The sequence below is a fragment of the Actinia tenebrosa genome, unplaced genomic scaffold (assembly GCF_029948245.1).
Source record: "Actinia tenebrosa isolate PJP-AT-01 unplaced genomic scaffold, QUT_ActTen_1.0 PGA_scaffold5__44_contigs__length_20552954, whole genome shotgun sequence".
Lineage (NCBI taxonomy): Eukaryota > Metazoa > Cnidaria > Anthozoa > Actiniaria > Actiniidae > Actinia > Actinia tenebrosa.
Genome location: NW_028292582.1, coordinates 696,923 through 714,117, shown reverse-complemented (window position 1 = coordinate 714,117; position 17,195 = coordinate 696,923). Strand labels below are relative to the sequence as shown.

The following is a 17,195-nucleotide window of genomic DNA, read 5'->3' as shown; positions in this document are numbered from 1 at the left end:
GACAAGTTTATTATCATATAATAACTAGACTGAATATTACAGAAAAACTAAATATTGAATTATAACATGTACTATCTACCAAAACACAAAACACCACTAAAGCATCTCAGTACAAGACCATAAAAAATAAAAAATAAAAATAAATAAAAAAGGAAAAAGAAAAAGAAAAAAAGAAAAACGAAGAAAACCTACTCCTAAACCTTCAATGGAAACAACTGAGTGAACAGAATATTATTTATAGGTGGATCAAAGTCCTATTCCTTAGCCCTTAGCAAATATTATGTTAAATCCAATGAACAAACGGGTATTAAGTAGTAGAATCATATTGATATCTACTCTCCACTATAAGTGTCTCGAGTATACTAATGTCTCCTCTACCTTTGGAAAAATTTAAAAGAGGGCCTGTCCCTTCTCGATTCCCTCTCAGTGTGTGCGAGAAACTAGGAGGGGGGAGATGGGGGCGTTTGGACGCAAGCTAATTTGGTTTTTATTTTCTATCCTTTTCCTATTGTATCTCTGTCAGTCAATCATTAATCTCTCTATAATCTTGGACCAAAATTGTTATTAATTGCCCTCTTCATTACAGACTTTTTCTTCAGCCCACCTCCCCCTGAACAATGTTGTTTTGTTGACTCATTGGTCACGTAGCCCGTTAAGATGCAACATTGGATGGGGGGGGGGGGGGGGGGGGACACAATGTAGATCTTTTTAGCTAGTAGCCTTCTGCAAATGGATCACTAGAAAATTTAGAAATTAGGGTTTTGATTTGTTCCAGTTGTGCATAGTCGGCTGGTGTTAACGACTCTTTGTTCTCGGCGTACTTGTTTGCTCCTGCCATCAACAAATCTTCGATAATCTCAATCTGTGCCGAGCTGGTGCTAGTCCTCTTGCTATCAGGGTCTTCTTTTGTGAACGATGCGATCACATGAAGAGGCGTGCTACCTTTTTGGTTCTTGGCATTAGCATCACCGCCAGCATCTATCAAAACCCTTGTCATTTCCACACTTGGTAGCTTAATTACACTACTAAGTTCTTTATCCTTCCGAAAGGTGTCTTTAGAGACGGCTAAATGAAGTAAAGTGTTCCTACCTTGGCACAGTTCTCGTTCAAAATGAATGAACCTCCTAATGTGTTTCATGCATCTTCTCTGTTCTTTCCTCGACAACTCTAGCTCCAACATGACAGCAAGGAAAATAAGAGTGATGAGCTGGGTTTGTTCCAACATCTTTTGTATTTCTTCCTTTGTCGGGGAGTTATTTTTCCTGTCTCTGCTCTCAGCTCTCTTTGAGTTGCCCTTGTTGTTTTCCATCTCTCCGCTTATCTTCTCGACATCGCTCAAAAGCATGGCGAACAATTCCTCTATGTGGACAAACGTCACCTGTTGTTCTTGTTTGATCATTTGCGCCATAAGTTTTCCGATACGAAAAAGCTGGTCAAAAATGTTGATGGAATTTCTTTGGTCAAGCCTAGCAGCGTACTTCCATAGCTCTAAAGCATCCTCGAATTTTCCCTTATCTGCATAACAAGCTCCCCTGTATCGGATGTGCACTGGAACTGATACATTTTTTGTCCTAAGGAGTCTTTCACGGACGATTAATCCTTCCATGTGAATAGCATATGGGTTGTCCTGTATTTTGGCAAGTTCCTCTGGTGTTTGGCATTCGAAGCGATAACCATAGGCTCTGACAGGTGGACGCACGAACTTATGGAGTACATCACCGTCGGGATCTTTGTACCTGTGCTGCATCGCTGTCCATAACAGTTTGTATGCTTTATTTATGTTGCATTTTTCTGGGTGATTCGCATAGGTAGCGCCGAGCAGCTCCAAAGCTTCGATTATCTCGTATCTTGTAATTTGTGGGCGAAGGACAAAGAACTTCATCACCTCATCCTGGCAACCATTGCAGGCTAGTTTCAGTGGGGATAATCCTTCGTTGTTCAACAGAACTTGTGCATCCAGTTTGATTAAGATTTTGACTACCTGTAGATGACCTCGTTCGGCGGCGTAGTGAAGGGCTGTATTTCCTGAAGAATAAATCAGAATACCATTACGTACAATTCATTAAGCGCTGGGAGGGAGGTTGGGATATTACCGTTACAAAAAACACGCAAAAAAGGGATGGGCTCCCAGAATATTATTAACGCACACTGTCGGACGGCTGTCGGCCTGAGATACATGCTAATATAATTTTCACGAATATTTTGATATTTCTCGGAATATTATGCTTGTATTTAAAAATAAATTTAAAAAGATCGAAGTGTCGTACAAAACTTCATGGGATTTGTAGAAAAAAATACTTATACCATCAGTGAGTGTTATTTCCACAAATGTTGGGGATAAGAAACAGCCAATGAGAAGGAGAAGCCTAAGCTAAATCGAATCAAGCCTATATAGCCTACAATAACAAAGATAATATGACTAATTGGTAAAAATCAAGGGAGTGAAAGACCAACACACACAACAAAATCCGTATTGAGGAACATTTTAGAGTTCAAAAATACCTTTTTTGTCTTTGAAGTTCAAATGAGCGCCTCTGTTGATCAATACAGTCACGATGTCTCTGTGACCATTGTAAGCTGCCGCCATCAAGCAAGAACTACCTTGGCTGTTCACGATATTCACATCTGCACCGTAATTTAACAAACACAATACGACATCTTTCCATCCTCTAAAGCAGGCAGTTCGTAGGGGGGATGAATTGGAGCTTGTAAGATGATTCGGATCGGCACCGTTTAGAACCAGAAGTTTGACGATGTCTAAATGATTAGAGAGAGCAGCAGCCCACAGCGCCGTAACACCTTCTGCTCTTGTCCCATCTTCAAAATCAATAGAACAAGTTTGCTCTAAGTCCACTAAATCGTATTTAATAATGAGCTCGACAACTTGAATTAAGTTGTTAAGCGCTGCTACGACGAGAGGGGTTCCTATTCGCTTATTAACTCGCACCAGTGTCTCACTTAATATCGCCTTGCGTCTATCTTGTGTTAGCTTTGGATCTTGGATGATCTTTTGTAACAGTTGAAGCCCATCTTTGCTAATGGCTTCGCGGTTTGATTCAGGTTCACGTATGTTTGAAGGATTCGAATTGTTTTCTTGGGGAGAATCTCTCATCATCCACTTGTGTAGCTACGAAAAACGTTTTGCAGATGTGGGGATACAGGCAGAATGGACACCTTCCTTCGTCATGTACGCGGTTAGTGTTCAAGTGCTGTTTTGTATATATTGTTATGTCTTACGACCTCTTGACCTCTCTCTCTCTCTCTCTGTCACTAATAACGATTATCGGTTTAGATGAAATTGCCAAGTTTTAAAACAATCAAAATGAGGCTGATTACCACATAGACTAACTTGATACGTGAAATTCTCGCGACACTTAAACGAGTTTAAGACGCGCGTTTCAGGAATCGGCCTAAAAACTCGTCCTTACCAGAATTTCTAACTCGTCCTTACAGAGACTGGAAAAAATAAGTGCCGCAAAAATATAATATGAGACCTTCAATTATGAGAAAATCTAGAATTTAGGTCCCGTCCAAGCGTATCCGGATACAGTACACGGGTAGTGTACGTATTTTGAGGGCATTTTTTTCATTTGCTGTTCCGTCCGGCACGCGTATCCTGTTACTACGCCGGTTGAAAAAAACGTTTCCAAGAGTGGAAAATCATAAAAACGCCGTTTTCAAAGGATTGAAACCGAGGTTTTCGTAAACGCCGACGTCACTCAATGACACTATAACTTTTTAAAAGACCTTTTTAAAGGTCTTTTTAAAATGCATTAGAGGTCGGGATTAAAGGTGACTTTGATTTTCAAATCGTCGGATTGACTCCAGTGACGTACTGAGTCACAAAATATAGCCATTCAATGGAGAACTCGTGGATATTACAGTGTATATGAGTTATAACTATTGTGTAGAAATTATTATATGAGTATATATTTTCTGATTGAATGATTGGTTTTAGAATTTTTTACCCTTTTGTTCATCTATCTTGAAAATGGTCCATTGCAGATTCTTTTAAATTATCTCAAATTCATTATAATGATGTATTGATATTATACAGTTGTAAGTGTGCTGGCTTTTAGGTAATAATAACGGGGCATTGAGAAACGCTTTGATTGTCTTTATTCTTCGTTTGCACGTTACGTCATCGCAGCCATGTTGGTACCATTTAACAAAGGATTTCTCATTAGCATCCATTGTTAATTGTACCACAATGGCCGCCACGCTTTTGTGTGGAACCAAACCAATTCAGGGACGGATCCAGAACTTTTTTAAGGGAGGAGTGCTGCGCACAAAGTTAACCCAGGGAGGGGTGCACCCCTTAGAATCAAAAGGAAAAAACAGTATTGGTTATCTTCGAAGTAGGGGCACAAAGTGGAACCAGGGAGGGTTGCGCACCCCTCCCCTGGATCCGCCCATGCAATTCAGAGCGAATTTTGGAGCGAGTTTCGCTTCGCAAAACTAGTGCGTCAATTTAACATTTTTTTTTTTAGTTTTTGGCTTTTTTCTCCCCATCCTCAGGTACGATTTTTTTGAAATTTATCATCTAGTACTAATTCAGCCTGTGTATAAATTTGGACGGAAAGTCTTGGACAGAAAAAAAGTTTGATTAGGACACCGGTTAAAAATTCGATCCAAAAATTGAAGCATATAAAATTAATTACCTATTTCCAAGTATTGCGGATGAGCCTTACGAAAAATCAGCATCAAAAAACTCATCGAATAATTTTTTCACTAATTGAAGTTGTAAAACTCAAATATGAGAGTTTTGCTAAAAATGACATTTTCGCCGTTTTTTTCAAGATTTCCTCCAAACTTCCTACATCAATAGATCAGATTTATCTAGGTGGTAGTGAAATTTCTACAGCTCGTCCTGTCCAAATTTAGGAGAAAACGTTTTTTTAATTGAGGAGTACCTAAACAGCTCACCTCATCGATCGACAACAACGCTCTCGGTCGTTCAAAACGGTTACGTTAGGGAGAACGTTTGCATAACGACATCTTCAATGTCATTGTGTTTATGCAAATATTCGGCCGAACCCGTCCCAAAGGCGTTGTCGACCGGTATTGAATTATTTCTAGCGGGGTGAGCTCTTTAGGTAACCTCACTTTAAAAACTGTTAAATATTTATTTGACGGGTTTGGTGACTTCACTCTAAGTAATAGAGTCGGATGACTGAGGTATACCTAGCTGTGTATGTTATCAAGACCTGAAGTAGAATGGAGAATATGGACACAGATATTGTTTAGATCAGGATGATTATTTTGATCTTAGGCTACACACGTCCAAAAGACTCGACAAATTACTGTCATTTACTTTAATGTTTATATTTGTAAATTGATACAAGAACCATGGTTTAAGTTTTATTCACTGCTCCTAGTGCAAGTAACAAGGCGAGATTCTATGGATTTGTTTAGAAGCGTTCTTTGATGAAATCCCTTGAGCTTGTAGACGCATTTACAACTTGTCCAGGAATTTATCCAAGGAAGGAATGGCTTCACTAAGACCCTTTCTTTTTCTGGTGTCTGTAACTACCACACCAGGCTTGGTACCTGCATCGGTAGGATCACCTGGTAGGATTGCCCAATGGTTAAACACGCACTGAGGGAAGGCCTGCCCACCAGTATTGGAACGAAGGTCAGCCGTGAATCCTACACAAAACAATAATTACCATTATTCTAAATACTGAAAAAATAAAACGATATTTGCATCGCCTTGAATCAGCTTGAATAAGGCTATCAAACAGTATCCAAGTGCTGCATTTTCTTATGTTCGGCGCCAAAATATTATAGCAAAAAAGAGTATTTATTAACCTATGAGTTATATACACTTGTTTCAGTTAAGTTAGTCACCTGAAAGACTACGAAGCTGAGACCGACAAGGTTATGGATAGATACATTTTACATGCTTCAACCGCTTGATAACTGTTGATGGACTTGAGATCTTCTACCAGTTATAAATTCACCTCCTCTGAGCATCAAAAGTGTCAAAAGCTTTACTTGTTGGATATAAAACATTTCCCCATGATTCTCAACGATCTCAGCTTTCTAGGTTTTTGGTGACTAACTTTATTGAAAAAAGTATATTTGGGGTGTCATTGTAATGAGAACTCGAGGTAACATTAGCCTGTGTTCAGCTGGTATAATTTCCTCTAATTAACGTTATTTTGAGGAAATTATACCGGCTGAACGCAGGGCTAGGTAACATACGAGCTAGTCTTTTAAACTTTTTGCATTATCAATATTTGGTTTTAGAGTTGTGGTGAGTCAAGTTCTGTCACGCAATTCCGTCACACATTTCAAAAGCATTAGAAATAGGGAAATTCGATTGAAATAATAGGTTTTAATATTTTAGACCATAGACCTTTCCCGAATTCTCTTGGATGACCACGAAACAATGGTTTGAAGTCAAGAGTGAACTTGATTCTTTTATTCATCAAGTTCAACCTTGACTTGAAACCATTGTTTCGTGACAAGTTAAGCGAATTCGGGAAAGGTCTATTGGGAACTTTATTTTGACGATTTTTTGTTATTAAAAATTTGAAGCATCATCCTTCATGATTTGGCCACCATGTTTGTGCAGATAGAACATACATTTCAACTAAATTATAAGCACAATCTATCACTCGTATCGTCGTATCTAAAACTCCTTTTAGCTAGAACTTTGCTTTTTCGGCCTATGGAAGTTTTGTTCTATAAAAGCCCTGGGAAAATGTTCGATGAGTTAAACACTTACCAAATGACTCATTGACTGGAAGATGCGCTTTGACCAAAAACATTGGAGTACCAGCAACCTGTCCTTCCTCTATGACATGTCCACGTCGCCTGTTTAGCACACCATAAATGCCACCAACTGCAGTTTCTGGACACTAAAAACATTTACATCTGGCATCAATATCATAATTTTTTAAAATAGAAAATGGCATACCTTTATCTGACAATAGCATTTTCCCTCACCTTTTTAATGAACTATATAGTTACACTCATATATAGGTTTAGCTTCACTCCACACAGGCTTATGGAAGTAATTTTTTAATTTTAGTTAAAGCTCATGGAATTTGAAAATTCCAATGCCTGTTCAATTTGTACATTGTTTATATTCTGGCTGCTATTTGACGTTGTAAATTAGAAAAACTCCAGAACCCACAGAATGATCAAACAAGACATTTACAACAATTTCAAAATTCCCCAACCTTGTCAAGCGTTACCCACCTGAATTTCACAAAGATATATAGGTTCAAGTATGCGGGGTTGAGCAGTCAACATGCAGGCAAGGAGTACCCGTCTAGCTGTTGGGATGATCTGTCCACCTCCACGATGGATGGCATCAGTATGCAAAGTAACATCTCTAATGTTGAACCTCACACCACGTACATTCTCTTCACACAGTGGTCCTTCCTTTGTAGCCCACTCAAAACCTGCTACTACGCTGTCCTTGATCTCATTCAAGTATTGGACTCCTTTTGTGGTATCAACTAAAAGGTTTGGACCATTAGTTTCAGGTCCAAAAGCCCAAATCTTTCTTGCTTCATTAACATCAAACTGGTACTTATCAGCCAGATATCTGCCACGTGTTTTAGGGTCATCTCTTGGGTTGACCTTTCCTTCATCAATTTCTTCAGGCAGTCCATCTGGTAATGGCCCGCCTGTCAGGAAAAGACGGTTGTGTTTGTTTGGTGACTTGGACAGACATACTTGGTTGGATTCTTCACTAACAGTCTCACGATACGAGACTACAGGATCAGATTTCTGCGGAAAAATACACATGAAAATAAGCTAGAAACAAAAAGGCAGCACTAGTTATCAAGATAGAACCGAAAACATTTAAGACTATTCATTCTCATTGTTTTTTAATCTTAAAAACAATGCTATCTTTACTTTTGAAACCATTATACTGTATAATGCAAGAAAACTTTAAGTGTCATCTAAAAATAAAGTTCAATAAAAGCTTCTATACATGATATAAACAGTCTCTCATTTGTTTTCAATAAAACACGTGGAATTGTTGTTGCAACAATATAGGATTTTCGGAGACGTCAAAGTATTTCCCGGACATTGTTGAAAAACCTAAATGCACAGTTTCACACCAACTAATTTGTTAAAACGTCTGGTGTGGATAGGGTAAAAGTTTTCAAAGGCATATTGCTATTTACTGCCACGGAAATACCATGAAATGTGTGACTGATGGACATAAGATTCTCAACCACACCCAGACAGAAGTGCCCTAAGGCTGGAAATGCACCAAATGGGGAAAAAGATGATGATGATGACCTTGAAGGAGTCAATAACTCCTTGTTTTATTACAAACCTTTAGAGGGATGCCAGCATGATCTTCTTCTAGGTCCTTTAAGCAAATTTCTAAATGCAGCTCTCCTGCTCCAGCAACAATGTGCTCTCCACTCTCGGCAATTGTACACTAATTCATCAAACAAAACAAAATGTAAGAAATCTATTTCATGAAATTTATTGTTGCACTAGAAAAAGCCTTCACCAATAGTTTTTGGGTGGTTTTACCAAACATTATTGTGAAAATGTGCAATGGCAACATTGATTTCTAATATAATTTAACAGTTAATAACAGCTAGATGAGAGATTTTGTAAATATCATGGAGTATTTTGGCGAGCCAAGATACAAGTGACGAGTAAAAATGCAAAGCCGTATCAGTTGCTTGGCCTACTGATAAGTTGTTTATCATTTAATTCTGCAAAGAAATGTTCAAAATTCCGCTAAACTATATCGTACCAGATCGCGAGCAGATGAGCAGTGCCGATACGGTCTCACATCAGGAATGGTCTTTCCCTGTATCATGCACGTTCTTTGCAGAATTAAATAATAATGCAGGTTATTTCTTTGCCAATCATATTTCAAGACCTTTCCCTTACTACTAAAAATACTTCTGTTAACTTATTACCTGCACCATAGGATCAGACTTTGAGAGCCTCTTCAGGCCTTCCACAAGTTTTGGTAAGTCAGAGGGATTTTTTGGCTCAACAGCCACACGTACAACAGGTGAGACTGAAAACTTCATAACCTGATAAATAAATAAAAATCAGAAAAGATCACTCAAATGATTTATCTTTGAGCATTATTATTGATTTACACAATTTTATTTTTCAGGACAATTCTCAAACTATAGATGCTGTACTTTGCATATCATTTTGTTAAGGTGTTAAGATTACAAGTTTGAACATAACATACAGTACATACATCAAGGAATGTGTAAAAAAATCAAACCATTCTTGACCAAGTAATACAAGATTTAATAACCCCAAATACCCTGCAGTCTTTGAAAACATATTCAAATTGTATTGAGTAAAAACGTTTTGATACAAAAAGATAGCCCTTTGTACTACTTTGTGCTTAAATAATGGTAGAACATCAATGCAGTTTTTGTTGAACTGATGTTAAACCAAAGCCTGCACACACACCTTCAAATTGTGAGCCTGATCATAGGTTGTAATTGTTCCTGTCTTGACCAAAAACTGATCTACTCCAACAAGGCCTACAATATTACCACAGGGGACATCAGGAATAGGCTCAATGTATCTTCCCATCATCAGAATTGTCCTTTACATTTAAAAGGAGAGAAAAAAAGAACCATCAAATTACCAATGGTTTCAATGTAATTTACATTAAAAAAAAACTAATATTGTACGACTTTCCCCACGAGAAAAAAATGCCTTTTAAGTGTTCAACTGCGCTGCCTGTAAGTGGCATTCGCAAACTCATGTAGTGATAGACAACCTTGCAGTCTGCAGTCTTGATTGAGTAGCTGAATCAAAATAGATTTTGGTAATCCTTAGAAATCTTGGTTTACTGCCATTACTGTAATTAACTTGCAACTATGATGAGCCTTGAATCACAACAGGTAATAGGTAGACACCAATTTGCAACATGTGATACGCATATCAACCTTTAATCAATCACTTTGGTAATGCGGTGACATTGATTGGCAGCTGTCACATGTATAATAGATCAGACAAAACGTGGGACCCCTGTATCAAATGCCTGCCAAATTTCTTTACTTGAGTAATGCCATAAGACTCCTGCAGCTTTGTACTATTACACATTTCCCCCATTTTGTGGAGGGTAAAAAGCTATTTTAGATTTGGTTTTGAAGATTACTGGGTTGCTTGTCGCAGCCAGTGTCTTCTTACCTTTGGATTGGCTTGTTGTACAAATCTTCTTTCTTGCCAGGAATATATTTTGGCCCCATAATGCGAACTTTTTGTCCAGTTGAAACAGTTCCAGAGAAGACACGACCAAAAGCATAGAATCGACCCTTATCAGTTGTTGGTACCATCTTTGATACATACAGACAGAGCTCAGCCTGAAAAAGATAAATGAACAATTTTAGATATCATAGATTTGTTTTCGCCCTGGGACCTACAAGGGATTGGCTGAAGTAAAATAAATTGGATTATAAAATGGAACTTGATGATTGCTACAATAACCCAATAATGAAATAACCCAATAATGATGAAGGTGGCACTTGAGGCTAAATTGGTGTCATTTTACTTTACTTCAAAACACTAAAAAGGCCTTCCACCTCATGGAAACTATCCCACTTTCTACAGTTAAGCCTGGTTTACACAAGCCTCACAATAAATTACACTTGAAGGGTTTTTTCCCATCTTTTGTAATAATCTTTTTATTTAAATTTAAGTGTCACTAGAGGAGCCACAAACTTTAACAGTACATCTGTTTTCAAAATTACGACCTGTGTATTTGGCACTTGAAAGGTATTTCTTGTGTTTTTGCTGCCGTCAATCAAACTTTGGCCAATTTGTTTTCATTCAAAAAGCCCAAAATGATCTTAAAGTTCCAACTGTTTGAATATTCTCTACAGTCTACAGTTTTTCGATTGGTTACTCCCCAAAGACCCAAGGCATTATGGGGATGCGAAAGTAGAGGATTACAGAAAGAAAGACAATGAAAAAAAATGAGACGAGTTGTGAGCAGTGCCGTTTGCGTAATTTTGAAAATAGGCATAAAAGAATATGATATTATGCTACATGCCACACGTCAAGTCAAAACATGAGAAGGATTTTACGTTGGAAAAGAAAAACATCTATGTGTTATCACCTAGTCAGCGATCAGCTTTTTAAACTACATAACGAATACACTATGGATCCCTTGGGAATCAGACTGATTCTAGTACTCTCTTACCTTAGAGTCACAAGTTTTGATGCCCAAAGCAATGGGGTCATCCTTTGGTCCTTCATACAGCAACTCCATTCTGTACTTTTGAGCAATTACAGGTGATGGGAGATGCATGGTGATCATCTGAAGCATAGTCTCTCCAGCAGGAAGCCAGCGCCTCATCATAGCCTTCATCAAAGGTTTGCCTTCCATTTCCTATTTATACAACACAAAATCATCTTAATACCATTAGCGGACTGCCTACTGGGGTCAACACAAATAAATTTGTATTAAGTTGATGTTGAACGGAAAAACATTTATTGTTACTTCTTTCTTGTGCTTGTTATCTCGACAGGATGATATATTGTAGTGCGAGATGAAAAATTCATGGACAAGATTTTACTTAAAATCACAATATACTATAATTTGGAAATTTTATCAAGAAAGCTTGAAATATTACTCTTGGCCACACATGCCAATAATGACAAATAAATAGATTTATACAATTTTAGACTTTTTGGATCAGATTTTCATGTTTTTTAAAGCCAAATGATTCTGTTCAGTCAAATCTTAGTCAAATCTTACAAACATAGGTTTATAGAGTGACATGCAAAAGTATTATCATACTTCTATTTACAGGCTTTCTTATGTTAAACCAACACATTTCTACGTGAAGCTGGCTGGTCTTAACTAAATATTTAAAGCTTGAGAGAGCTTGTTTGGTAGCCTAAAGCCCAAGCATAGAAGTATGTACCATGGAAATTAAATGTGGTCACACTTGCGTGTTGCGCTGTAAAAAGCTATTGGAGAAAAACAAAAAATCTGTAGAAATTATTTAGACACCAAAAGTAGCATTTCTTACCTTCTCAGTAGAATCAAGCTTGATATTCAGCTTTTCAATTAATTTCTTGGTGTCTTCCTTTTTGAAATTCATTACAGCATCAAAAACCTAAGCAAAAAATAAAAGTTTTAAAAGTGTTGAAGGGAGAGCCCATATACTATAAGCAAATTTATGTGTTTAGAAGCTGTTTGATCAAAAACAACTGAAATACCTTGTAGATTGGATCAAGGACAAATTGATTGAAACCACGTACATATCCTTCATTTTGTTCTTTCTTCCATTTTTTTTCTTTGTTGCTGTAGAAACTATTGCCCCATAGTCGAGACATGAGCTTTTTTGGCTCAATCTTGAACTTCTTAGCATAGATTTCTGCAAACTGCTTCAAGGAGAAAGCCCAACCATGAAGTCCAGAACCAAAACCCACAGTACCTTTCTCTGGTGACACCTGTAATTATAGGTAGGAAAGGAGATTATGGATGAACAACAACCAAGTAAGTAACTAGTAAGCATTGGTGTAACAAACAAGGAAACTTTAAATGAATGCTGAGCATCATTGGAATGCTTACTCCAATTAAGGTCTTGGAGCCCAAAATATCAAATAATCATAGGCCCTGTAACATGAACACTTCAACCCTTTTATTTTGTGAACAGAACGAAATCTTACACACACAATTTCTACTGCAACTTGTATCAAGGAAAAAAAGTTTCAAGCAACACACATAAATGCTCAAGACTCAATTATTCCCAAATTAATTTTTTATTATAAGAATTTATTATTGTTATTATTATTTGGAAAAAACTAATAAAAGTACTGGATGTAATGGCAGAAAAGACTCATCAGAAAAGAGCAGACCTTGCTATTCTTTGTATTTTAGACTTAGAAGTACCAAAACATTGTGATTCTTCCTTGAAAGAACATTTGGGAGTTAGCAGTACCCAGAGGTTGATTCATAAACATAGCATGTACCTGAATGTCACCCATAGGTCCCTCCTCATCATTGTATGTAGAAATAATCACATTGACAGACTCCACAATACGGGAAAAGGTTTGATATAAATCCTCTTTTTCCAGCTGCAGTTCTAAAAGAGCTCTGTCCATTTTGTTTAAAAACAAGACTGGCTTGATTCGCTCAGCAATTGCCTGACGGAGCACTGTTTCTGTTTGGACACACACTCCTATGATGAAATTTGGTAAACTATAAGCACAGATATATTACACATGATTAAATACAGATGAACTTTAATGTGTTTTAATACTGATACACACACTTTTGATGCAAAGCACTGGCACATATTTACTTTTTCACAACAAAATTAAATTTTCTCACTTTCTGATTGGTTGAGACCCGTTGTAAATTAGGATATACCAACAAATTACATAAATAAGTTACTAATCCCTCACACAATGCACACTTGAAACCATCTTTTATTAAACTTTTTACTGGTTTATTTGCAGTAAAAAACAAATGTCCAATGTTTTTTCCGGCTATGCCAAGTGAGTACCTAACATTCTAGCCAACTGTTTACATCATGCTCAATAAGCTTTAAATACCCAGGAGTCAAAGGGTTTAACTATCATAAACAGTTTAATGCTGTTAATGAAGACAATGTATAAATAATCAAATTTTATCAATACTGACCACTGATACTGTCAACCACAACTAGAGCTCCATCTGTCACACGCAGAGCAGCTGTTACCTCAGATGAGAAATCAACATGTCCAGGAGAATCAATCAGGTTAATTAAGAAACCGCGCTCATCTTTGCTGCCCCCAGGAATGAATTCCATATCAGCCTCAGACACTTCGTAATACATGGAAATAGCTCTGAAGTGGCAAATGAAAAATTGGCATGCTTTAATAACTCTTACTGTGCTGACACTTGAACCATTAACGCTCCAAGTTTTTTTACTAAGGTTCCAACATATTTTTATGTGATTCCAGTCTCCTGTGTTGTTTGTTGTTGCTGTTAAGGTTTTATTTTATAACAGCTACTTTGTCAATGAACAATATTTTTGATTTATTTCTGTAAACTGTTGAAAGTTTACACTTCTTGCCACAGTTTTGCATACTCATTAGTTATTAGTATTACAGATTTTTATACAGTCTCAGTGTATTACAGATTTGTTTAAAGTCTCAGTGTATTACAGATTTGTATACAGTCTCAGTGTATTACAGATTTGTATACATTCTCAGTGTATTACCGATTTGTTTACAGTCTCAATGTATTACTTGAAGGCGAACTGCAGTAGGCAAAATGATGCATAGGCAAACTTCAATTGGTGAGACAATACACAGGCAAAACAATCAAATATATATTGAATGTATAGTTTTGAATGTATAGTTTGCTAAATCAGTAGGGTGCCAATACTTACGTTGATTTGATGGTAATGCATCGCTCCTGCTCATCTTTTCTGGTATCAGTAAATCTTGTTTCTCCGGCTTTAGCCCCAGCAATGATACCTGCTTTGCTAACTAGAGAGTCAGTCAAAGTAGATTTTCCATGGTCCACGTGAGCAATGACAGACATGTTACGGATGTTATGTTTTTTGTCCATGATCTCACGGATCTAAGATTATAACACAAGATTCAATAATTTATTAAGAGAAAAACAACCTCTTCCTTACCAAATCTCCATCAAAAAGCACCACACATTCGTTTATAACGGAAGGTACATTTTTATGGGTGGAGGGTGGGGAGAGCTAGTGATGCAGAAGGGGGATTAGTAAAAGTTGGAACTTTTGTGGAGTGTTACTAGTGGAGGGTCAAACCTTTTCATTTTGAGGAAAGCTGTTTCCTCATTGACTAAGGTATTAGGCCTAAATTAGAGACCTTTGTGATCACTTAGCGTGCAACCTGAATTTGTGCTGCCTTTTTTTGAGGTATTTCAAATTACAATGCTTTCATACCAAGACCAAATGACGAAGTTGGGAAAAGTAGTTACAGTTATAGAGAGGCTGTTCTCTGGAATATTTTACCAATAGATATTTTACAATAGCTTACTAATTTATCACATGCTGATTGGTTATTTTTTATCTTCAATAAGACGACAGACAGATAAGCTGACATCAATGAGCTATTTCCATTGGTTGTTTTAATCACTAAAAACTAGGAGTTTTTATCGTTTCTGTTGTTGTTATCATAAAAAAAAGCTTACATTTGTTTAATATTTCATTATAATTCAAAATGTTTACATTACTACCATAGGACTATTTAGCATTTCACTTTTTTTTTAAAAGTCAATAAGATAAGATAATTTAAACTTAAGTTTTGTATTTTGTCTCTGTAGTTTTTAGTGTTCTATCTACATAACTCTCTGGAACAGCATATGTAATGAAGTAATTATCGTGTTTAAATAAAATTTACCTACTTAAGCATAAGCATAAGAAGAACGGAACGTTTTGATCCTTCATGTATATTTTGCTATACTATGTTAATAGTCAACCCAAGGCTTTATCTTTATCTTTGTTTTTTGTATATTACTTTTGTCTTTATAACTAAAACGTAACTTCATTCCCCTGATAGATTTGTTCCTCCGAATATTTTATATTTTATTGTTTAATGATTCAGACATTTTTTTTTTTTTTTGAACTGCACGCACAAGACCACACTCAAATATAATCACGTATCCAGAACTATCTAGTATAGATTTCTATACTGTAGAATAAGCATAATAATAACTTCAAACACGATTTTAAGACACAAGAATATGCTAGGTGTGAATCACGATATATTATCTGGTTGGATGAAGCTAGTTTTTTTTTTAATACTCCTTGCTCAACTTGATATACCGGCAATAAAAAAAAAGTATTTTCTTACCTGATCTATCGTGAAGTTCACCTAATAAAAAAGAAGACAAAGAAGAACAGTAAGTTCTCAACATATTTGGGTTTAAATAAATATGAACAGTACATTTATGATATAAGAGTCAGAAGAAAGCGACGTGGCAAACAAAATCTTAAAATGGCGGTTTTCCATTGATACTTCTCGTTTCATAGGGTCTTTTTTAAGGAATAAGAAAAAAGTCTTTGGCTTTTTTGCTACAAAAGGCTTAAGTCAAAGTCCATTTTTACTGGATTTACAAAGATTGTCACAGGATGGCTACTTACCATCTTGAAATTCGGATTTTTTACTCGCCCGTTCGGCGATTGAACCTTCGATGGTAGACCACAAGAAGTAAAAGGAACGAGAAGATGGAAATGTTGCACAATCAGTCGCAATAATTCGGCCTCGATTCTGTGCAGTCGAGAAAGTTCGGAAAACGATCGATACCCGTTCGTAAAATCTCCACAGGCAACCCAAGTTTAAAAAAATAAGGTCAGGGTCAATGATGAGATGAATATATAATGAGCACACGCTAACCAAATAGATTTCAAAATACTAATCAGTAATCTTACATTAGTAAAAACAGCAAAATAAATAGATTATACTGGTATACTGGGAAAAAATGAATATAAACATGAAAATAGAGCGGATGCAATTAAACCGTGAAATAAAATCAAACTAAGCCCTAACTAATGGTATCTATTTAGTGACTAATAGTCCGATTATCCAGGGGCGGATCCAGGATTTTTTCAAAGGGAGGGTTGTAGTATTGATTGAGGTGGTGGGGAGATATAGCAGACCAAAGGGTTAGGGAGACGATTATTTGCTGCAGGCGAGCATGGTTGTTTCAGGTATACACGCAGCGTATAGAAAAAAGTGAGCGAAATGTGTTCGGCACCCCTGTTTTAATAAAACTCGCGATGTTGTTGGTGTTGTCATGATAAAAAAAAAAAAAAAAAAAAAAAAAAAAATAGTAATAATAAATCACGATGGCTCTCATAGGGGGGTTGCAACCCAAAACCCATTCCTAGATCCGCCACTGGATTAACTTGGATGACCGAGTTGAGGACTGGGTACGAGCTTGATAAGTATTTATTTGAAAACTCACCATTATTTCAATGTTTGAAGTATATTTATTAATGGAAATGATAATAGCAAACAGTACTAGCTATTTGGAATCAAAAATATGAATTTTGAAAAGGATATCGGCCAAAAACCACATTTTTAAGATAATGACCACAGGGAGCCCATAACTGGCTTTTTTCAGAAAATTCTGAAAGTCCAACTAATATGGAATCCTGAAGAGATTGAAATGGGCACCGGTCCTAATATTGATAACCATACTCTAATCTACATTTATGCAAATTTTGGTGCTTTTGTCCACTGTGTAT

At 36.7% G+C, this 17,195-nt stretch overlaps 2 protein-coding genes across 2 annotated transcripts; both read right to left on the bottom strand.

Annotated features, from left to right (window-relative positions):
* Positions 1 to 688: 688 nt before the first annotated feature.
* LOC116294218 (protein fem-1 homolog B) lies at positions 689 to 3,206 on the bottom strand. Its single transcript, XM_031701772.2, has 2 exons — positions 2,503 to 3,206; positions 689 to 2,025 (listed from the first exon to the last, which is right to left on the bottom strand). Exons 1-2 carry the CDS (start codon positions 3,113 to 3,115, stop codon positions 713 to 715), a joined length of 1,926 nt encoding a protein of 641 aa, XP_031557632.1. The 5' UTR covers positions 3,116 to 3,206; the 3' UTR covers positions 689 to 712.
* Positions 3,207 to 5,300: 2,094 nt separating this feature from the next.
* Positions 5,301 to 16,198, bottom strand: LOC116294198 (translation elongation factor 2). Its single transcript, XM_031701745.1, has 15 exons — positions 16,089 to 16,198; positions 15,799 to 15,819; positions 14,355 to 14,548; positions 13,622 to 13,806; positions 12,949 to 13,157; positions 12,193 to 12,426; positions 12,003 to 12,089; positions 11,168 to 11,356; positions 10,156 to 10,328; positions 9,427 to 9,565; positions 8,910 to 9,029; positions 8,306 to 8,413; positions 7,210 to 7,746; positions 6,734 to 6,866; positions 5,301 to 5,649 (listed from the first exon to the last, which is right to left on the bottom strand). The coding sequence occupies exons 1-15, from the start codon at positions 16,089 to 16,091 to the stop codon at positions 5,456 to 5,458; spliced, it is 2,526 nt and encodes an 841-aa protein (XP_031557605.1). The 5' UTR covers positions 16,092 to 16,198; the 3' UTR covers positions 5,301 to 5,455.
* Positions 16,199 to 17,195: the final 997 nt, after the last annotated feature.